Source organism: Amphiprion ocellaris, chromosome 3 (genome assembly GCF_022539595.1).
Source record: "Amphiprion ocellaris isolate individual 3 ecotype Okinawa chromosome 3, ASM2253959v1, whole genome shotgun sequence".
NCBI classification, from domain to species: Eukaryota; Metazoa; Chordata; class Actinopteri; family Pomacentridae; genus Amphiprion; species Amphiprion ocellaris.
In genome coordinates, this window is record NC_072768.1 from 10,823,829 (window position 1) to 10,847,600 (window position 23,772).

Here is a 23,772-nt window from a genome sequence, read left to right on the forward strand (position 1 = left end):
ATTAAAATGGGAATTCTAAAGGTAAAACATTGGACTCGCCGTGCTGTAAAGGAGGAAAGTGTTGTGCAGCTGCTCTGCAGATGAGCAGGAAAGTTCAGATTCTGCTTCTGTTGCTCAGAAACAGAGCGGGCATGATCATGTGCATGCAACAAGAACTCTTGTGAGTCAGGATTTCATGTGACATCGCACAACATTGGAAACTGTGTAACCGCATATACATCGGTTGGTGGTGTGCATTTGCGATTTTACCACGAAGCAGCAGAAGCATCACCGTGTCGAATTCTGTGAGGATCTTAGTCAAAAGGCTCGGGATGACCAAACCTTCATGTTGAGGATAATCACTGGTCAGCGGTGAGTTCTACTGGTATGTCCTGAGGCGTCAGAGGGAGAACATTCAGTGCACATGACCTTAACTGTGGCCCAATAAAAAAGCCCTACTCGCCAGATTTGGCTCCCTGCAACTTCCTCCTCTTATTGAGGATGAAATTCAAGCTCAAGAGCTGCCATTCTGACACACTGGAGGAGATCCAGTGCAGGACAGTGTGCAGGAGCCCTGGGAGCAGTGTATTGCTGCACAAGGCGATTACTTTGAAGGCATCTGCGATCAAATTTAAGCCATGTATGGTTTTTTCCTTTAATACAAGCAGAATCAGAACTTTTTACAGTATGATAATTGAGCATATGTGTACATAAGATAAACTGTAGGCAAGCTGTATTAAAGCAAAAATAATCACTAGCTGAGTTGTTTAAAGATGCCTTTATGTGACTCAATGTAGAAATTCTGCATCTATTAAATGAAAACAAGGAAGACTCTTTGACATGATTATTTTGCTGGACAAATGTCTAAAACGCAAAGATATTTTTTTCATTATATAAAACTGATGAAAAGGTGGGAAAAAATCATGCCTTTGAAAAACAAACCAGCAAAGATATTACATTTTTACTTAATAAATGACCAATTAAAATATCATTGAAATTCTATTTCTGTGAACTGATACTTATTAACTGACTAATTGTTTCAATGCTTTCTCTCATCAACTTTAATTACTAAATGGTAATATATAATTATAAAGAAAAGCTCTCGAACTTTCCATCTTTCTCACATCTAGTTTTAAAGATGCTTGTTCTTTTTCCCTCTGATTATTTCAAAAGGAAGAAATTAAAAAGTCATAACAATAGCCTGTCATCACTAATGCCACCACCAACACTGAATAATTTCCACACTGCGAAAAAAATCTTCACACATTTATGTTTCACGGCAAAGCACGGTTCAAATCTATACATTTTCAGTCAGGCAAGGTCTGAGTGAAGAAATTACTGAATACACACAGAGGATGTCAGAAAATTAAGTGGAACAAATGCATTGATCTACTGAATCTTTGCTACATAAAACAATTAAGATGAACAGTGGTTGGCATATGTTCAGCTGCTTTCCTCTGTGTTGTCAAAGAAAAAGAAAAAAAATGAAAGCAAGCAAGTGGGGTTTAAGTGAAACTTTAGACGTTTAGATCTAATCTGACCAATCAGATGTAAAACTGGCATGACTGGACAGACAGGAGCAAAAGATGCACTGGCATAATTATGGCATCACTGCAATAGTATCTCACAAAAACAGCAGATTGACAGAGGGAGGTGATTCAATTCAGATGAGCAGCCAGTTGATGAGTCGCTCTGAGACTACTACTCGTCCTGACACATAGAAGTCTGGCATTGTGAAGAATCAACCTCATGCCAAGTCCACACCAGTCTGAGGTTAATTTAATGTTATCAATGATCCTGCAAACCCGCCCCATACGATTCCCATCACAATCGCACGTAAACAAACAAGTCTTTAATCAGCGTTTGTCATCTGCAAACAGCAACCCCTGAAAAATCTAAAATTATTAACAGTAGACAAATTTGCTCAGCGTGTTTTCCTCATCATTGCACGGGACTGAGAGATGACCTAATTAGATTCAAGGAAGGACAGCAGACTCGCATCAAATCTGTCTGCTCGAATTTAATGAACCTTTCACTTGGGGCAAGTTGCTAATCAATCACAGTGGCTTCGCATTTACCAAAACGGGAGCACTGTGAAGTGTGCAGTCTCCCTCTGCTCGGCATTATGTCGGCTTGCTTCGTCTCGGACTCTACCACTCTATGTGATACTCAGAGTATTCGAGGATAATTACTGATTAACTCTCAGACAGCATGTTGTTGACCAGTTGGGTCCCAGATAATCTCATGTTCTCTGCCCTCTCTACCTTCGAGGACTAGACTGAGTGTAAGTGAGCAGGGGGTGGCCTCTGCACAGCGGCCTGCAGCTCAATGTAAACGCCTCTGTGCCGTTCAGCTCATAAAACAGCACACTGTTGCATCCGGTCACACATGCTGGAAAGAGAAGCCCACACAGTTCATTAAAGCCATGCAGAGGAGCAGCGGCTGCTTGATGAAAGTTTCCTGCAACACAATTTATCATCTTGAGATAAACCGAACTGGTGTTGCTAGGCAAACTCAGCATGCAGCTTATGGCAGGGACGGAAAAACCCATTTAGAATCTAATCCTTCAAGATGACATTAACATGCGCTGAGTTTAAGTAGCTTATATAAACGCTCTACTGCAGCAACTGTTTGGAGTCAGAGCATTTTAGCAGGAATGTTGACAAGTCTCTCGAGGATCCATATGAAACCTTTGTCACTGTAGTGAACAGTACTGAAGCTAAATTCACCCTTGCAGAGCAAAGGTGAACATAAAATCATGAAATAGATCATTGGAAAATTGCTGGATGTGTCAGTTTGAAAAAATACACAGAACCTTTGGTGAAAGGAAGGGCTTTGGACAGGGACAGGGACAGGACAGGGACTGGCAACGAAATTGCACAGATTGGAAAGATTTTTTTTTAATACTTTCCCTCTCCAGTTGGAGGTCTCTTTAAAAAAGTTCCCCACAGCTCCTAGTTTGGTAGTTTGGCTGAGAGAGCGAGCGAGCGAGAGAGCTAAAGAGCACATGTCTGCTGCAGTCGCTCAAACAGGCCTGTGCTCACTTATAAAAATCTGAGGTATTTCAAACTCTGCTGTTTGTGCTGATGTACACTGTGGCTGCTGTCACTGCTGAATGAAGCTGTGAAGTCCTACTCAAATCATTATTAGTCAAAACCACAGGAAAGTGTTAACAATGTGTTGTTAATATGAGTTTATTAAATAAAAAACAAGGCTGTTATTGGAAGCGCTACTGTAGTGTTCAAGCCTTTGAGTGGGTGAACTGGTGCACGTGTTTGATTGGCAGCTGAGCTGGAGAACAAATACGTGCTCAGAAATGCAGCTGACAAATCAAAGACAAGTTTTGTTAGCATTTAGCTCTGATCTTGACAGATATGTTTTGCAGCTGTTTAATGGGCCACAGCTAGCAGGCAAACAAACATCCACTATTCCCTGTGGATGTTTGTTCGGGAGCTCGTCCAACAAGCCAAGGTGGAACGCAAGACATGCCCATGTTTGTATACAAGAAGGAGACATTAGTTAAAAAGCTTAAGTGGGCTGTTCAAAGTCAGCTGCTTCTTTTGTTGTGGAACTACCTATTGTCTGGCAGATTGTGAGTCAGCGACAATAGCATGACATTGCTGACTGGGCATATACAAAGACGTTATCCAACTATGTAGATGGTGACATTCCAATAGCAAACATGAGAAGCGCTGCCAAAAAGTCATTAAACGTGACATAGAAATTTCCTCCCTTAGGTACAGATTTTACTTGCCACATTAGGTGTCTGGCTCCAGGCACAGAAGTGTTGGCTGATCAGTCAACCACTTTCTATACATATTGAAATGTCTCAACAACCATTTGTTTGATTTCTATGGTGCCCACAAAACAAATTCTACTAACTTTATGAATGGGTAACAGATTGTTTCTGTGGCGCCACCAGCAGACTTTGTCCAACAGTTTGGTTTATGATCCTAGACGGTTTACGGTCCTTGGTGGTTTATGACACTAGACGGTGTATAAAAGATGAATGTCATGCCTGAAGCCTCGAGTTTGGAATTTGGTTAAAACCACCTGATGTTTTGAAAATGGGCATGATGACTGAAAATTTGAGGGTGCCAGACAGTAAAGACCTGCCAGTCATAACATAGCCCCGCCCAAAACCAAACTTTGCTTTATGTTTTATTTTACTGTAAATGCCACCATAATTTACAAAATGAACACAGCAAATGATGGGACCCGCCAGAATGTGCTGAGAATCTCTCCAGATTCTCTACCCTAAACTCATTCTCTCCTTCACTGGTATCCTCTTCTGGCCTATTCTATTCCATCCTATTCTATCCTATTCTATACTGTCAAGACATCCACAATTATGGTGCTCAGTACTGTTTGTTTAATTATTTATTTATTGAATCGCTTTTTCTTTTGTGTTGGTTTGGTTTTCTTTTCTTTTTTCAAATTTTTTTTATTGATGGACAGTTAGTAGTTGGGAATAACACACCACCTTACAATCTTTAATTGCAATAGCAACGCCTGTTATTTTCTATCCCTGTTCGTCCTGTTCGTCCTGTCCAGTCTTTGATTCCTCCACACATCACTGAGGTGTAGCACTGCCCTCCCTGGCTCATCATAGGGAATTCTAATAAAGAATATCTGCTTAGCTTTCAGGGAGGGCCGGTGATGGTCACACACATGCACTAAATATTAAAATATTTGGCTGCAAGACTAAAATATGCATCAATCTCATACAATGTTGACACCTCTTTTGTGGAGTTAAACAATGAGAACAAATGCAGACAAAAAAAAAACAAACAAAATGAACATTGTGCCATATTGCAGGAGACTTCAAATGATCAACGAAGACCATAAAACAATTGGAAAAATGTTCACTGGGTTAACAGATCAAGTGAGAAGTATTGTAATTTGCTCATAGGCTTGTATACAAATAGACACACCAAACTAAGATGGGGAACATGGGAATCGTTATATGTACAAATCATCAGCATGTTAGCATTGTCCCTGTGACCATGTAAGCATGGTGATATAGTGGTTACCTCAAGTAGTAGAGTGATAAGATAACAGCAACATGTAGCGATTAAAGTGGTCAATTCAAATTAAACATTTTGTCATAATATGTTTTTCAGCATTATCGCTTTCCCCTAGTTGTAGACTTGTTCCTATAATGCAATTTGCATAGCAGATGCTACATGTTCGTTTTTGCAGGAAAAACCCCCTGCAATTTAGACTATAAATGTCTCTGTAACAACGTTAATAATACTTTATTGCAGCAAGAATTGCTTTGAAAATCTGCACTTCAAGCATCCTGTCCCTCAGCGTTGTTGAATCCACGCAGTTATAAGCAACATCCACATGTAAAAATCTGTGGGTTTTTACATAAGAGGTCTCGACCCTGATTAATTAATGTCATACTTTAAGACCATCTCTACATGTACAGTACTGCAGGCAATACTTACTTTACATTACAGTTTAATGAAGAAATCCCCAGCTGTGTAAAAGCTTCTCAAACCTAGAGAGGCAGCTGGCTGAAGTTTGTGCTGAATGATACACAAAGTCAGCTCTGAGTCCCTCTATGAGTGTCCTGTACAGTATATTTATGCAGTCGGGGTCCTGTGGGAAGAGCCAGAATTAGCAGTGGATAGTGAAAGGTCATAGAGCAGTGGGAATGGAGATCCTGTTGACGCAATTTGTCCAATCATATTTATTTCCTTTGGCCTGCGATGAGTGCCTACGTCTAGACTCTTGGAAACTGAAACAACACCATCCCAAATAATACGTGTTGATGTTTGACTCTGCTTTTAAAGTACGACAGTGCTGGTGGCATTCAAGTCTGTTCCTGAAGAACACTGAAGTACTTACTTTTAAGAAGAACATGTAGCACTTGACAATACAAGCTCCCAAAAATCCCAAACAATGACAGTGAACCAGACAGAGACAAAAAGCTCTCTGGAGAGTCACAGCAGACCCTCGGCTGAGTGTGTTCTACAGTTGTTAATTTAGCAGGGAGACATGTCTGCTGCAGTATACACAGTAAAAGCAGGCAGTCAGAGCCTCTGGAGGAGTTGTTTTTCACAGGCCTGTGTGGTATGCATGTGCGTCTCGGCCCACTCAGACCCACCTCATGGCTGGCTGGTTGGCATTCTTGCCTCACTGTGTAATTATGGCTCTTCTCCAGGCCTCTGTGCTATGCTCTATCTGCACCGCCGTACTGTTACAGGGTGGGACCTGCCTCTTTCAAAGGCGTACTCCCTTCACCTGGACCATTTAGCTCAGGCTCTAATTTAAACAATAACTCATCACCGAGTAAAAATGTGCTTTGACAACAGCAGCGGGCGACAGTTGTGCTTAGAGAAAATAAAAAAAAACAGCATCAGTTACACTTGGTGTCACATATCATTAATCGGGGTTAATCAGGATGTCTTTAACCTCGCGCTGAATCAATCATTTGATAGTGAATGACTAAAGTGAATTAAATAATGTTTTTGCTTTAAATCCTGTTTTGCATTGAGTACGCTTCAACACTTGAAGGTGTGGAAGAGTCCACATGCCGCACCGCATGTTGATACACACTAATCTGACAGAATGGGAGTGCAGCAGCGCAGGAAGTTTTACTCTACGTGCTAATACGGCACGTCTGCCTGCAACTGTTACGAAAGGCATGTGTCAAGCTTAAGTTTCTGTTTTCTGGCTTGAAAGGTGTTTCCTCTCTAATTTCTGTCTAACGGCTTTTCCAAACCGCTCCCTAATTCCCCATCAAGCCTTTGACAAACCTCTCTGCAAACGTTTCTGCAGAGATAACGAGCTCAAAAAATTGAAGCCAATTTTAAATTAAATAATCCTGTGATGTTGAGTTGATAATATTATGGGACCTATTTGCAGGGGTGTTTACAGGGAGTTAAAAATGAAATATGAGACTGAAGTGAGGACAAAGCCAACAGAACCTGCTCAAAACTTGCAGGAAATAAGCAAATTCTTGGCAACAACAACAAAGCCTATTCAAGCACAACTTTGTCTGCGCTGTAACAATGTTAATGCTGATGTAAACTGATGAATAATCCAAATACATAACAGTATATGCAAGGAAATCTCACAGAATTGGAGACAATCTATGCCATTCATGCAGCTGAGGGCACATGACAAGCCTGCAGCAGAAGGATTAGGACGATCAGCTGAGCACAACTCAATACCACATTGTTCCTCACTGCTCACCGCTTGTTTTTCCTCCAACTCTCCTTGCAGCTTATCAGAGGAGGACAGAACCAAATCTCTCCCTCTTTTGCCTGCCAAACTTCAATCATTCACAGTCCACTTCCCACCATAAACCACTAACAAGCCACTGCACGGTGGTGCGAAAATGTCAAAGGCTTTTGTTGTACTTTGTCAGGATCTTTATTGTTTCAAACAAGGCTCGAGCTGCTTTTTCAGTAAAAACAGCTCATGTTCAGGACAAATAAACACAATGACTGGCAATTAAGAAAATCAGCTCTGGGCTTGAGATTACAGAGCACACTGCTGCCTTTGTTCGCAGGTCACATCTGTATTTGAGTGACAAAAGGCAGCCACACAGCTTGCTGCTGTGCGAATGTATCAGGAAGGGTGTGTGCCAGCCTGAACTCATCCTACATTCAGACTCTCATTGTCTCTGCTCCACACTGATAACAAACATCACGCACTATGCAGACACATCTCATCCAGTCCATAAAAGGTTGACGTGGCAGTCTGGACAACAAAATACAGGAACAGCCACAACAAGGAAGCACACTATTATGTGATATGTGGCTAAGGTTCACAGGTAAAGACAAAGATTGAAGATGTAAATGCATTAGTCTCTGAAAGTCACTTTTATTAAGGAAGACTTAAACACACAAACTAGACACAACATGAAAACAAAAGAGCCTTAGATGTGGAAGTAAATAATTTTTTTTACCTTCAGACACAGCCAAGCAAAGTATTAAAACTGCGATCTGTATATCAAAATGGCAAAATATACTTATCACAGTTAATACAATCCCTAAAAGCCACTGTGCATTCAGAATTTTGCACAGAAAGCACTTTGAATGCACCTTGAAACCTGGAAGAGCCACATCAGCAGCATCATGCCTTTGAGAGAGCACTGAGCAGACATATTTCACACATATCTGGCCTCTTCGCCTCTTAAACCGCTGTAATGGAGATTAAAAAGCTCCAAGATGTGCTCACCTGGCACTCACGTGAACGGGCCTGAGCTGCTCGGAACAAAGGGAGATAGTGTGCAGCAGAAGAGCACACATGTCTGCTGTGTTGACTCAACCTATGCAAACATCGCACCTGATGGCAATGAACAAACATGTTCGTGGTTGACTTTCCACTGGACCAGTTTTAGCTGCCTTGAGAAATCAGTGTGTTGCCGCAAATGGATTTTTAGTTTCCTGCATGATAATCATCTGTTTCCTGTATACTGTTTATCTTTAACAGTTTTTTTTTTTTGCCAAAGCTTACCTTATGTTACCCTTATGTAATCTGTTTGATTAAATGAGCTGAAATGTTTTTTTTTTTACATTTTGTCTGAGTAATCTTACAAATATGACTCACCTATATATAGTGAGGAGTCCTTCTTCTTTACGTGATCATCGATATAGGAAACCCCCAGAGGCTGCACTGGCGTGGCTCCGATCCCCAGCAGGACCTGGGCACCGATCAGCAACAGGTACATCATGTTGGTGCTGGCCTTGTTGGCGCACACGGCTTCCTCGGCCAGCTGACTCTCCAGGCTGCTGGTATTGGAGCAAGCATCCCGACCTGCGTCAGTCCTCCACATTTCCCCTATTTCATACTGCTTTGTGAGAAACTCAGGCAAAGCGGACAGAAGAGCGCCGAGCGCCATGACGATGCCCCCGCAGCCGATCAAACGGGGCCGATGCGCTTTGGCCCCAAAGTAGCTGACAAATAGGATCAGTGCCAGGTTGCCTATCTCGAAGCTGCTGGCTATCACTCCAACGTCAGCACTTTGCAGGTTGAACCGCCGCTCCAGGGTGGTCAGCACACTCACCTGAAAAACAACGAGACAAAAGAAGTTAAAGGTCAGGGGAAGAATGCAGAATGGAGCAGAAATGTGCACAAATATAAAACCAAGTATGTGGGAATGTAATAGCACCAAGTGAAAGAGACATGATGCATGCAAAACATCTGGTTATTCTGTCTATATAAGGAAAAACAAGGGACACAATGCAGACAGCATGAACGCTTATTAATACCAGTTGCAAAGGGAAAAAAAGTCCTGTAGATCATGTCATTATCCATAATACCGTTTTCAAGTGCAACTCAGATATTAGCATTGAGTAAATGGGTTTATGTGATTCTTTCAGATATGCTTTTGGCCAAATCGTGTGTTTTCATCATCATCAGTCACGCTGTTTAAAACTGTGCCTTTCCATCGGAATATCCTGAATAACGAGCTGTTCAGATGTTCCACACTGTGGCTCCTCCCTGCCAACGGGCCTCTGTTTCTGATTAGCCGGGCACAGCAGCATTTACTTCCATGCCTTTAGTGAGCGTGGCTCATCACGAGCTTCTCTCTTTCACCAGCTGTCATCTACACAAGAGTTAGAGCCTACCAGTAACTTCGAGCCGAAGCAAACACAGCAGAATGGCTGTTTGGGCCAGTTTGTTTGCAACACAGTTTGCCAGATGTGATTAAGAGGCCGTGATTTAATACTGTGAGGCCACATTTATTCTCAGGACAGTCAAACACACATAGTAAGACTATATTTTTAGTCAGACACTTGCATGTTATGGCATTTTAAAGTAATAACTTTATTAGATCATCCTGAATTTGTTGTAAAATGGAGCAAGGACATGTTTGCTTCATTGCTTGTGATGTGTGGGAACAGTCTCTCTGTGCGATGTGAAGCACAGTGTCACATTTAAACAGTAAAAGTGCTATTTATATATTTGGTCCAAACTGTCCTTGAAAGGGCATCATAATTTTCCATTTCCCAACTGGCTCTGTTTTGATTGAGCACTAAAATAAAAAAAACGATTCTTCCAGCACAAACATCCTTTTTTCAAAACAGGGCAACACCAGCCAACTTGTGGTTTTGCCTTTGGCACAGTTTTCCATTTAATTCTCAATTACAGCAATTTAATGTACATACACAGCTGATCTGGATTTGGTGGTTCTTTGAATATAGAAATGACCTTTGTGTTTGCATGAGACTCAGTGCTTCAGGGGTCAAATGTTGAAATTACTCCATTTTTCCATTCTAAAACACTTGAATTCTCCCTTTTACTTGTCATTAGGAGTCATACTTTGTATGCACTAATTCTCCTGAGTAACAGTTTAGTAAAAGTATATTTTGTTCTTAGAAAACACTACCTGCAGTATTTTAAAATGCAATGTAGATGTCGTGCGAAGCATGATAATATTCTTAAAAATAGTCAGTTTACACAGTGTTCTTACTCTAGTATGTCTCTAAAACCACCATATATATACAGTTTACATGACAGATGTGGTGTTGTATCAGAAACAACTTTACTGAATTCTTTGATGATGATATTTTATAACAGAAAAGTAACATTGTACCTCTTTACATGGTAATTACTTGCATTATCTCTACTCCGATACTCTGTCCCCTTACAGACCAGGCTTAAAGGACCTATATGGTGTATATTTGCAGGTTTACATTTGTGTTTTTGGGGTCAACTTGAATACGTTTACATGCTTTAATGTTCAAAAAACACTTTCATTTTCTCATACTGTACATTGCTGCCACACCTCTTCTCACCCAGTAACTGAAACGCTGTTTCCTCAATAGCCCAGTGTTCTCTGACTGGTCAGCTGCCTCGACAAAAGCAAGCCAGCACTGATTATGTACCATAAGCAAAAAATCTATTAGTTTAGGTAGAGAGATGTAGCCTTAGCAGAACGGCTCTAAGTGAGAAAATACTGGCGGCCTGCGAAAAAGGTGTGAGGTTTCTGAGCTGATATCGATTATTATTAATCAAGGAGGCTGATAACTGATATTTGGTGGCATTAAACTTTTTTTTTTTTTTAAGTTTGGTGTAACTTTTTTCAAGATCTGTGGCCAAGATAATTTTATATATATATATATATATATATATATATATATATATATATATATATATATATATATACACACACACACACACACGCACACACACACGCGCACACACACACACACACACATGCACACACACACCTATATTTAATACTTAAAACCACATAATGATGATGACAGAGAGAGAAGGCACGGCACTGGAGCTAAAGCAGCACATTTTATTTTTTTTTGAGGGGGGGTACTGCTATATACTGAAATTATATCTTGGATGTGGTAATTCGTGTTGTCAATAATCGGCCCTAATTCCTTTTTATGTTGTTATACGGTGATGTAATAAGTAAAGAAGGAAAAGCTTGGATTTCAAAGAAGGCATTTCAGGCAGCTCTGGAGGACAGAATAACTCCCTTTGGTCTGGACCTTAGGCGTCACAAGTTTGCAGACCTTTGACTTGCACAAAAAGTTACATAACACTAAAGAAAAACAAAACACCCAAAAAGCATAATATGGGCTCCTTAATGTACAGGTGAGTAGATTTATATATTTGTATTTTGTAAAAAAACTAACAATTTACCATCTATTTGGCTTGTCATATGAGTGTAAAATACGTTGTCTCCTGTGACTTTAAGGCGTCAAAAGCGACAGCAACTCATTCTTGCAGCTGTTCCAAACACAACTGCAGCGACTCCTTCACTACAGATCAAAGCGCAAGGAGGATGATTGTTGGGAGCGGTTCGTGCCCGAGTCCTTCAGTGGAGTTCAGTGGATGGAAAACTTCACAATGAGTCATGACGTTTCTGCCCCTTGGGTGGCTCTTTCTCACAAATGCGAACACACTGGACGGGCTGCATGTACGCTTGGCTGGCTCCGCCCGGCTGGGATCCGATCACAACAATGTCTCATCATGTTCTGAGAAACAATACCAAGCCCCAACAACCTGTAGACACTACGGCTTTAGCTCTACACAGACATCAACACTGCAACAGGGTACAGCAGAGAGATTGAATCCTTTATCCAATCAGATCCCATCCCGCTATTGGTAACCTGAGTGAGTGCGTGTGAGTGACAGCTTCTGCAGTAGAAATCCTCTGGATGAGTTATGCTCTCATCTGCAGGTTCACCATGACTGTGTTCTTCCACTCTGATGTGAACATGCAGCTTTTGAGAAGGACTCAGAGCTGCGTAAATTATGTAGGAAAATTTAGTGGAGTACACACAGGTCAGTGGTCACAGCCACATTTTGTCCGGCTCACAACTCACGCAGTGGAAATGTTTAATCTGTTGCATGGCAACAAAACAAACCTCGTCATGCTGCACGACGTCCCATCACCTCACAGAAGAGTACATGTTGTCTGAGCACAAGACATCATAACTTCCACAGACGTTTTTCAGGACGTACTGACAGAGGCTGTATTATCAGCACACAGGGAAAAATAGAGTTACTCACTGCTAACATTCACTTCAGCACATTAAGGTTTAGCACTGATGTGAAAGTGCTGAAATGGTGCTATTTGTGACGGCACAGCAGCTGTTTATAACTGAAGCCTCGGCTATTCAGAATAATTTCCACTTTGTTTTATGAAGTGTAACTTACTGAAGGTTGACTGAAGGTTACCTAAAGGTACTTTAATCACACTAAATGAACTTTTTGTGTTGTTGGTGTCTAAAAGAAATTACATCTAGTCACAGGCACACAGTTTATTCCTTACTTCTTTAAAAGTCATTCATATTTTACCTCTTTAGCAAATGCATATGTGCGTTGCAAAAATGTCTGACTGGTAGAATGTTTGAAAGTGTTTTTGTAATCAACACCTAAACAATAGCACTTGTCACTATAGCTTTTTAAACATTTACCTCTTCCTCGAAGGTACCTGACGTCAGGTACTCTGTTAAAGGCTACACCTATTCACTAACAAAAAAGGCCCAAGGGCTGACTGACGCCAATCAAAGTAACCCAGGGATTGTATTTTTGACCTGAGCACAACACTGAACCCTTTGACAACTCAGGAGAGAACAATTATTTAGTAAACTAAATAAAATTACTGAACAAATATCTTATTTGACCTAATATCCGTGCTAAAATAGAAGATAGCTACTAATACTGAGATTATAAAATGACACTAAGGTTCAGTCGAGGCTTCTCTGTCCTTCCAACATGCAGATGATTCTACGGAGCGGCACAGTTCAGGTTCAGGTGTTGGTTGCACTTTGCAGCTCGAGCTCTGAAGTGTCGGATTTGCTTCTTATCAGAGAGGTGTTACCAAAACCGACAAATCTCAGACCCTCAGGTGCAGCAAACACGTAAGTCACGAACAGTGCTTCCCACAGATTAATAGAAAACATTCCCCCCTATAACTGGAAACAGTGATGTGCAGGGAGGTGGGAATCAGGCAATGCTGGTGAAAAGATGCTAATTCGGCGTATTGATTTAAAAAATAACCAACGAAAAGTTAGAAACATAAACATCTGCTCCTGCAGCTGTACCACCCATGTTTTGCTGCCTATTAACTGACTGAGTGATTGTCTTGTGTTCACATATGCAGTTGACTGTTTAACTAAACTTAATTTTTGGTACTATAATGAGAAATCTATGTCCACTCGAGTGGAAATGACGTGTCGATTAATGCATTGACAGATACATTTTTTCAGCTCAGCTATTTGTTAAGCAAGAGTGGAGAGAAAAGGTACCATTAATCAGATTGAAGCTCCACAAATGCTGCTTTTCTTTGCAAAAATCTCACTTTAAACTGAATACCTTTTTAAACTGAATACCTTTGGGATTTGAACTTGCGATCTGGTATGATGACAGCCCTATTATATTATGTGAAGCCCCCAGTGACGATTAGAGCGATAAAATCCACTGATCTGTCATTTACTTCAGCTGTACAAGTAAAATCACAAGGAGCTGTTAATTCACTATTACTAAACAAAACTGGCAATTCCTAAGAATCAAAAAGCAATCAAATAATCAAATAAATCAGAGATCACTAATTTATCTCTGCTGCGTTTGTGCACTTGCAGTCAAGCTGTAAAATCAGGACACGCAGCATGTCGCTAAGTGTCTTGTACAATAAGCGGCTCACAGAAAGTAAGGGGGCCATGATAGTTGAGTTTTGGCCCCGTTGCTTCCAGCAAACGCTCTTAAGCACCGTCATCCAATTAGAGAAACCACAGTAGCTCATGAAGGTCGACACCAGTTCATCAGACTGCCACTGAGCCAGGCACCTAATGTCCTGCCTGGGTAAATAAAGCTCCAAGTAAATTAGCTCTGTTGGTCTGACGGATGAACGCCCAAAAAGCTGCTAGTGTTTATCTCAGTCCACTGTATGGTTCATACACTGCTTGATCAGGTTAGTTTAATGCCTGTCTTATGTGAAACAACAATAAAGAAGAAGATCCTCTTTTCTTTTTTATCATAACTGGCCCAGAGTGGTACTGCTGTGCTCTGTGGCTGCCCCGAGCTGCGGGATGCTTGATGCTCAGCAGGTCCACTAGCAGCAGAGATAAGATGTTCCACTCCAAATATGGCTGAGGCATTTAGGGTTCACTCCATTAATTGGGAGCGGTGCTGAGGAATTGGTGCGATTCTTGGAGAATAAACATGGTTGAGACATAAATGCCCACAGTGGTTGCCTGAGGCTGCGTTGGAGTTCCTCTGGGATGCTTTGAGGAAGATTTTGGAGCACTTCGGGTAGCTTTGTTCCACTAAATCTATATTAGGAGTACCTGTGTGCTTTCAAATGTTTCTGTGTTTTCACATTTTCATTGCAAGAGCGTCACAAAACCACAAATGACACATTACGAGAAGAGGGCACATTAAGTTATGATACTTTAAGAGTGAAAGAGTGAGTAAAACTGAAATATAGGGAGGGGGATTATTGACCTTGAATGACATTTTGGTTAAAATTAGCCAATCGCTACCTTCCTAAATATATTATTAGTAATAATGGTAGCAGGCGCTTCAGAGACACTTTTTTGGGAACTGCTGCATGGTTGGATGAGAGTGGCTCAGTTTGAGTTGTGATAAATTAAAGCAGAATTTCTCACATTAAACACAATCAGGGGACAGCAGCATGAAATCTGTCTGCAGGCTGCACTTTACTGAGGAGGAAGGTTTTCTGTCTCCTGTCATTGCCTGTAATTTAGCAGCAACCCCTAAAAGCAAAGCCCAGAGCCGGTTAACACAAGTCTGAATCACAGCAACAGCGTCCTGCAGGAGCCCGGGGTTGTGTTGTACTCACCAGGTATGCTCCGACGGTGCCCTGTGCCAACATGAGGGCGCATTCCGATATCAAGAATATCTTGATATTTGAGAAGCATGAGGAGTTTTTACGGAGGCCGTCTCCTTCCAACATGTCCCCGCCGCTGCTCCGGTCCGAGTCCCGGTGCTTCTTCACCTGCATCCTCCACGGCAGCCGCACGGCACGGCGAGAAACCGAAACACACACGCAGGAGGACAACCGCAGGAGGACACTGGCAGGTAGCGCGTTTCGCTTCCTCTCTCTCTCTCTCTGGGCGGCTGAACGCTACATTCGCGGTGCTCCTCGGCGCAGTTTGTGTCCCGAGTTCAACAAATTGTCCCCCGTTTGACACAGCTAAGAAACACACGTCCAAACTCCGAGGCTGTCTGCGGCTCTAAACATCGCCTCCTCGTCGACGCGCAGGAACATGTGAACTCCCTGAAGGTGTTAGCGAAGGCACAAGTGAACCACGGGCGCGAAAATGTCTGTCAAATAGCATGTTTGCACCGGCGGAGGTGTTTTTTTTTTTTTTTTCGCGGCAGGTGAAGGTTCCGCTTCGGTGTCTTGTTCTTCTTGTTTAACTGTCACAGTTCTGCCCGCCGTGTCTCTGCGCTCCCTCCTCTCCTCTCCTCTCCGCGGCTCTCCTCTGCCGGCTGCTGCTCGGCCCTAGAGGCGCTGTGTAGCAGCATCACAACTCCGCTCAACTTAGAGAAACCACTCCACTAGTCCTGTGGGGCTCCTTGTCTGTGTGTGTGTGTGTGGAGCTTCACGGGGAGTCTGGGATGACTTACTGCCTCTTTTCAACTTGTCATTTATCAGTTTCCCTTCTCTCTTCGAGGATTTTCCAGTTTAATCTAACAGAAACTGTACCTTTTGTTTATTTTAGAGTTAAGCTAACGCTAGCCGGCTAATCAGTTAGCTTATTAACAGAACGCAGTTCTTCTTTGTTGCTAAACCAGCTTGCGGGCGCACTACCGCCACCTACAGGTCAATAGTGCATTACAGCGCGTTAGCGGGCGATAGATAAATATATAAATAAAAGCTAATTTCACCCAATTAACCCTGTTTCCTTCAGGTCATTAATTAGATGACTGTATATTTCCCATGATGCATCTTCAAGAAGTCTCCCTACAGAAATAGGCCACTTAGTTTAGCTTTCTTTAATGCTAATGTTAGTTCCTTAGATTCAGGACAACTAAATGTTTAGCTAAAGTCGCAGAGGATGACTTTATTTTTAAAGAGATCATTTACAGTCAGCTAGGCAGCGCCATCCCAAAGAAACAAAGCTGGTGTCTGTGGCAAATTAGGAATAGTAGTCAAACTGTTATAGTTCATCTTCTCTGTGACTCTATAAAAGATGAACAAAGTGAAAATAATGTGACCCATTGGTTGTCGAGTTTGTAATTCAACCATCACCATATTGGTCTTTTGAAACCACACACAAAGAAAGAGGTAAAATGGACTGAAAACTAACTTAGCCAATATGTTTTTAAAACCACAGCACATGATGCTTTCCCTTTTTTTTTCTTTTTTTTTTTTACAACCAACACTTGTACTGTCTCTGTTACTCAACAGACTGGACTGTTTTATCACTGCATCTTATTTTGCACCAATTACAATTTATTGCACTCCTTTTTACATCTGTAAATACGCTGTACTGCCATCTGTACATATCTATCTACTTACAAGGAAGTATTTTACTACACTATCCATTGAACGGCATTCCTTGTTTCTTAGTGTCCTGTTTCTTAGCGTCTGTCTTTTTTGTTTTTCTACTGAGCCCTGCATGTTTGCACTGGGGTTTGAGGGAAGCGGTATTTCAGTCCTGTCTGTTTCATGTACTTATGAGGGAATTGACAAAAAAGTTGACTATTTGACTTTGGTGTTACTAACCTGTCAATCCCAGGGTTGACCCCACTTTAAACAAATCCTGCTTTATTGTCTGTTTTACTCTAAATTAAAGCATAATTTACAAAATGAACACCGTGCTGTTTCAAATGAAAATTGAAACTAGCAGTTGAGACCACAAACTCATGAATAAAATGTTTATTGAAGTAACAAATCAAGGGAGAATCAGAGTCGTTTTCTCATAGATTTCTATACAGTCTTTTTGTAAACAGAACTCCTCCTACTGGCTGTTAGAGAGAATAACCGTCAGCCCCCTGTGGCTACATCCATCTTTTATATAGAATCTATGGGTGCACACTGGCCCTAAAAGCATTTCTCCACCATGTCTACCATACACAATCACTGAAAACCCCACAAGATATATTTTATCATCAGAATTTGATCCTTTTGGTCCAACAACATTTGTAACGGCAGTAATCTCAGTCCCACATGCTCTATATGAGCTCAGCGGAGAAGAATGCTAATGTGCATGATCTATGGGTCTAAATTTAGAGAAGCGTACAGAACATCCAGATAATCTATTTCAAGGCATAAATTTGGGACACTTTTTTAGACTTATGCATCACTGAGAAACTTTGTCAGCAGCCAAGTGACCCTTGTACAGCATCATTAGTATGGTAGCTAGCAGACAAGGTGTATATACTGAAATTGCATAAACAGCATTAAAATTTCCCCATTTTTTTGAAAAAAATAAGCACACATCCCTCAGGGTTTTGTTAGTACAGTTAACCAAGAACAAACATGACTGAAAGCTAAGCAAAACAAGCAAAAAAGCAGAAAAATATATCTAAAATCTATATATTTGCTAGATTATTATTGCACCATGAACATTATTGAAATCTTCTTTACGTGCATGCATATATCTGTGCATGTGTATAGTTTTTAACTTTAGTTCTTTGAACTAATTACTGATATTTTACCATTTGTTATTAAATTACAGATTTAGATTTTGGTTTTGATTCCTTTTTTGGTAGCTTTAACTCAACCTCGTGACCTCTCAAGTTCTAACTGTATGTTGTATTTTTAAAGAACCTAATTTTGCCCTGCATATCTTCGTTAACGTCAAACATCAATAAAATGTGGAAGTAACCATAAAATAGCTCATGTTCAGACAGCAAAAGCATTTAAGGCTGCAACTGAAGAGGGTTTATGTTATAGGCTAATCTGCTGATTATTTTCTTGGCTAATCATTTGCTCTGTGTCTCCAAACCAAGAAACAGTTTGTCACACAAATAAAACTTGTCGTTTTTACAGTTCAGTTTTGTAGGGAATGATTAAACAAAAACTAAGAAAAGTAAGTAGTAAGCTTTAGTGCTGGAGGCAGATTTTACTTCTATTGGACAGAATCAGACTATTTTCAGTCTTCCTGTTATACTAAGTTAATTGCCAGCTGCTGCGTCATATCTTTTGAACAGATGTGTCAGGTATCAACCTTCTTATCAAACCCGTATCAAGAAACTGAATGATCATATTTCTCAAAACAATTCCTCAAAACAGCCGAGCTGCCAGTTAAATCTGTTGCTGAACTAATGAAACAACTGACTAATCCTTGCAGCTTTCCCTTTTTTAATGATGCCTTGCCAGATGTATAGCGGGAGTCGTGATGTTTGCACAGTGTTTTCAGCCTTTATTATTGGATTATCATGTTGTCATAATGTCTGGGATGAGGTATTGCCACGGCCATGATGTAATGTAACGACATAACGCGATGATGATTGGGTGGAACTAAACAGGATGATAAACAAATGTTGCGTAAAGGCTGTGTGGGTTCTCTGCACAGCTGTATGCACAGTTTTGGATCCAGTAGCAGCAGCAACATGAGGACATGTAAAGGTCAAGGAGATGAGCTGGTAACTGACGAAGTGTGAAATATGTTTTTGAAAAAAAAAAATAAATAAACATTTAAAAGCTAGTCAGTGACATGCAGACAGTTTAGTGGGCTATTATTAGATTTGGTAGATATTTTTCCCTTAGGATTTGCTCATTTGTGTCTGTTTTATTGTATTTTGGATGGAATATTTGACCTTAGATGTCTCCCAGTTATTGTTAGATTAACTGATCATAAAAAACAGGCATTAGTTACAGTTTTAAATGTGGCTACTGCCTGAACATGAACTACTTCTGGGTTAATTTGTCTTTTGTTGATCGGTTAATTGAGGTATCAAATATAAAGTTCTTAATCATCACAATTAAAAGTCTGACTGTATATTATCAGGTAGAACTTAAGCATATATTGCTGTGTCTGTGTAATTAAAAAATGCTAATAAGAAGATTGATCTTTGGAGACCTTGTGAGTAGAATAAATTTGTAAAAGGTATTTAATTAAAGTATTTTCTTCCAGTAAAACATTCAAAACCATTTAATTTGTCATAGTGAACATGAATTAAAGGTTTGAACTTGTCGCACTGAATGCTGCGGGAAAATGTAATCTATCAATATCATAGTTTTCCCAATATGAATAGATTTTTCCCACAGTTCCACTCTTGTTGTAAACCCAGAGGGCTTGAAACCGACTGGCTTCCACAGCACAAACAAGGAGCCAAAGCACAATGAAAACTATAAATGATCACTGTGAGATTTAAAAGTCGGCTGTGATTCGGGCCAGCCTCCTCATTCTCGGACTGAGCTTTGGCAGCTGTCCAAACCACAATGATCATGAATCGTAGACGCTCCCTCACTCTTGACCGTGCAGCACACTCCCACGCAGAAATCCTTCCCACACTTCTGAACGCTGCTTCCTACGTGCAGCCTGCTGGGAAAAGCAAATCGTAGACTGTCAGGCCAGCAGTTGTAGTGTCAGATGCCTCAATCAAACAAGCTGTGTTACGGTGTTAACTTCCAACCGAGCAGCGACGTGCCAGATCTGAGAGTATGTAAATAGTGAGAAATGTACAGCAGAACGGTTTGAACCACATGCTAGTTTCAAACCAGAGATTATGGTTGAAGCACCCAGTGACCTGCACAGCTGCAGCAGCAACCTGTGGTTATGAGTATGTGGCATTTACTGAATATTGTTATTATTTAGTGACGCAAGAATGCATCTCTAACCCTAGTTCCTGGTGTTTTTAGCTTCTGACCCCTACTTCTGCTTTAATCGATGGTCATGGTTGAACAACATCCACCTGTACATCTTACCGATACTGGAATGTCAATTTCTGTAACTTTTTGACACCAACAATACCACATTCATACCCAAATCATTCACGCATAGTTTAGGATTAGAGCTTCTTTCTGAGTCCTTCTTTACACAACTATTTCCAGTGTTGTTAGGCAACATGTTGCAGTCGTTGTTTTAAAATCTACCCCTCAACCTTAAATGCCCTGCACACCTACACAGGGGCTTTTAGTTTCTCTACCTGACTAGATCTCCAGCCCTTTTAAAGTATAGTGTACAAAGATACTGCATGATTTCACCAATGTCAATGAATTAATAAAAATATATTTAAACAGCAAGTCTGTTTCCATTGCAGCAGCATCATAAAAATACACAGTTTAGGTTTCATATCTACAGAGCACATAATAAAGCCTGATTTGTCAACTGCCTGGATAACAATAAAAGCAAAGGAAACAGGCCGGACGGGAGGGGAATTCTTGACCTTGAATGACATTTTGGGTAAAATTAGCCAATTACCGCCTTCCCACATATATTAAGGTTTTTATTATTAATGCTAACCAGAGCTTTAAAGCTGCTCTTTGCTAACTGCTGCACGCTCGGTTTAAGTTTGAGTTGTGGTGCATTAAAGAAAAATCAGACATAATGAAAGACAAGCAGCTGGATATTTTCTCACAATAAAAAACAAACAGAGGACAGCAGCATGAAATCTGTCCTGCAGGCTGCACTTTACTGAGGAGGAGGCAGGTTTCTGTGTGCTGTTGTTGCTCTGCTGCATGTAATTTAGAAGCAACCCCAAATGCAAAGTCCACAGTAAAAGTACAGGCAGAGTGAAGCCTAAAAGAGCTCGAACTGGGCTCCAGCAGTGCTCTGTGCCACCAAGAGGAGATTACAATATCAAGATACTCAGTTACTTAATTCTTTAAAACAACACTCCATATTAAAGGCAACATACAGTTATATACAGCTAATCGATTATTATAGATAACTATTGTGATAATGATTATTACAGAACAGTTCTAGCTTGTAATGCTGGTTCCACAAGGCCGTCTCAATGAGTTTGGCCTTTTTCTGCCAAAAACAGAAAGTAAAATTTACTGTGGACCTGCCAGAAAACAGCATCAGTTCATTGACTTTCCCTGTTGTGTGTGGATGAGCACTTTGGGTTCCTATTGGTCATTTATTGTCATGGAAGCTTTGTGAAAGTTCTCAAAGAACAGGAGAGAAAGTGAAACAATTCAGACAGTGGTAGACTTACTGCATCTGACTATGGTATACTGTGCCAGACAACAATTAATGCTTATTTTCAGTCCTGGCGCACTTTATCCGTCCGTCAGACTGGGCTATTTTCATGCCAGTATTGTGTAATCTGAACTGGACACTTTGGTCTTATGTGTGGACAAGAAATGAACAGTTTTTTACCCAGATTTCCATTTTAATTGAAGGATTTTAGAGGTGATTACACAATTACACAAGAAAAAAGCCCCAAAAAAAAACTAAACTGGTGAAGTGTTGCTTGAGGTGTGAAAATGGAAAATGTTAATGTTTTCAAGAGGCATTGACTAGTGTTTGAGAGGCTGCAATGTATCGTTACTGTCACTATCAAATATATTTGTTATTTTAAAAAAAGTTGTAATCATTTTATGAGTTTTATATTTATCTTGGGACTCATTCAGGATTGTTTTGACCTCCAGGTTAGAAATTATCGCTCTAAACTTTGAACAGCCATCATTCCAAGTTGTGCAGAACAACGAAAGAGTCCAGAAATGCGCTTTTTATATTTGATATTATGTTTAAGTACAGATTGAAAATGAACAAAATAAAGGTGAGATCTAAGGTCATTTCTGCCAAATATCAGTAGATGCTGTTTCGTGAGATTTCTATACAGTTCTGTTGTTATTATCAGAAATCTGTCTGTACTGTGTACGTCAGATCAGTTTTAACAACAATAGTAGATTGTAATGCAGAAATGTGTGTGTTTCTGCGAAATCCCTTTGCAGCCCAGTGAGTGTGCGATCATAAAAGTGTGTGTGTGTGTGTGTGCGTGTGTGTGTGCACCACTGTTTACATACAGTAGACGTGCAGGGACATGAGTCAGGTAGTAGCAGGCAAAGGGCGGAGACAGCTCGGACCGGTGCCAGGAATGTATGAATGGGGAAGCCTGCAGAGTATTGTTCTGCCCTCTGAAACAGCTGCTATTTATAGGGCCAACTGTGGAAAAGAAGCCCAACCCATCTGCTGGGAGACATTGGGAAAATTGGAGGATTCTAAGGAATGACTGCGAATACAAACAATACCGTACTGTAACATTTCCTGTTTAAACTGACTGCACTACCTGTTATTTCACAATATTTATCGAAGAAAAGCTAAACTTTGCCAAAAAATATATATAGCTACCCTTGTTTTTTGTCATGCAACCTCTCAAAAATATAGCATTGTCTTGAGTTAATGTTTTTATGCATGCTGCAGATGCCCATGACCTCTGGTTTGTCCCACTGGTTCTAAGTTACATGCTGGAATTATACATTTCAAGTGTTCTGATGGGTTCTGATTTCATTATGGAAATGAGATCTAACATTTGAAATATAAAGGCAGCACAATAACACTGCAAAACAGTTGAATATTCACTGACATGCACTTGAAATGTAAAGGATAAAGGGCTAAAACTGCATTTGCATTGTGAAGACAAGCAGCAACAATTTAGATGATGTTACCCTGTATGTAATAATTCCAAAATAAAGAATGTACTGTGTGTTGAAAATGTTGAGCAATGAATGCACAGGGTGGGCCATAAGTTTCTATACATAGAAAAAGTATAATGTATATTTTTTTATGTTTCAGATATCCTAGGCAGTGTGTTTGATGCTATCTCTGGGGGCACTTGAAGGCCGTGGTGTACCAGGTGAAGATACGAGGCATAAATCATCTCAAGGAACGTATCACCAACGTCATTACACGCATAAGTTCAGCTGTGCTAATGCAAGTTCATCAACAGTGGAAAACACATAATATGTGTTTTCAAAACAATGGTAATCGTATAGAGCACATTCTATAAATAAAAACGGTTGTCCAACATAAAATGTTTATTTTTCCGATGCATGGAAACTTATGGCTCACCCTGTATATCATCAGGGCTTAAATATATGGACATATAGATTCACAGCCAAACATTTTAAATAGAATTAAAGCTGCAAGCAGCGTTGGACGGGTCCTCGCATCCTTGCTGGTCGGCGAATCCACGCACGTCCGCCAGGTGGCGCTGCGACCGAGAGTGAATGTCGGCCTACGGATGCGATGAGGGCTGGACTCTGATCACACGTGTAAAATTTCAGGTAGATTGGAGCATGTTTAGGCTACTTATTGAGTTTTTACTGTCCATCCACCAGGTGGCGCTGCGACCGAGAGTGTATATTGGCCTATGGATGTGATCAGGGTCGAACTCTGATCACACATATAAAATTTCAGGCATATCGGACCATGT

At 40.7% G+C, this 23,772-nt stretch overlaps 1 protein-coding gene across 1 annotated transcript in view; it reads right to left on the minus strand.

Moving 5' to 3' along the window:
- The window catches only part of slco3a1a (solute carrier organic anion transporter family member 3A1a), a 43,843-nt gene extending 27,874 nt beyond the window's left edge, over positions 1–15,969 (minus strand). The window contains exons 1-2 of the mRNA XM_023280787.3: positions 15,272–15,969; positions 8,548–9,004 (exon numbers count right to left, since the gene is read on the minus strand). Coding sequence (XP_023136555.2) covers positions 8,548–9,004; positions 15,272–15,433 — 619 coding nt within the window. The 5' untranslated portion in view covers positions 15,434–15,969. The remainder of the gene's footprint in view (positions 1–8,547; positions 9,005–15,271) is intronic.
- Positions 15,970–23,772: the final 7,803 nt, after the last annotated feature.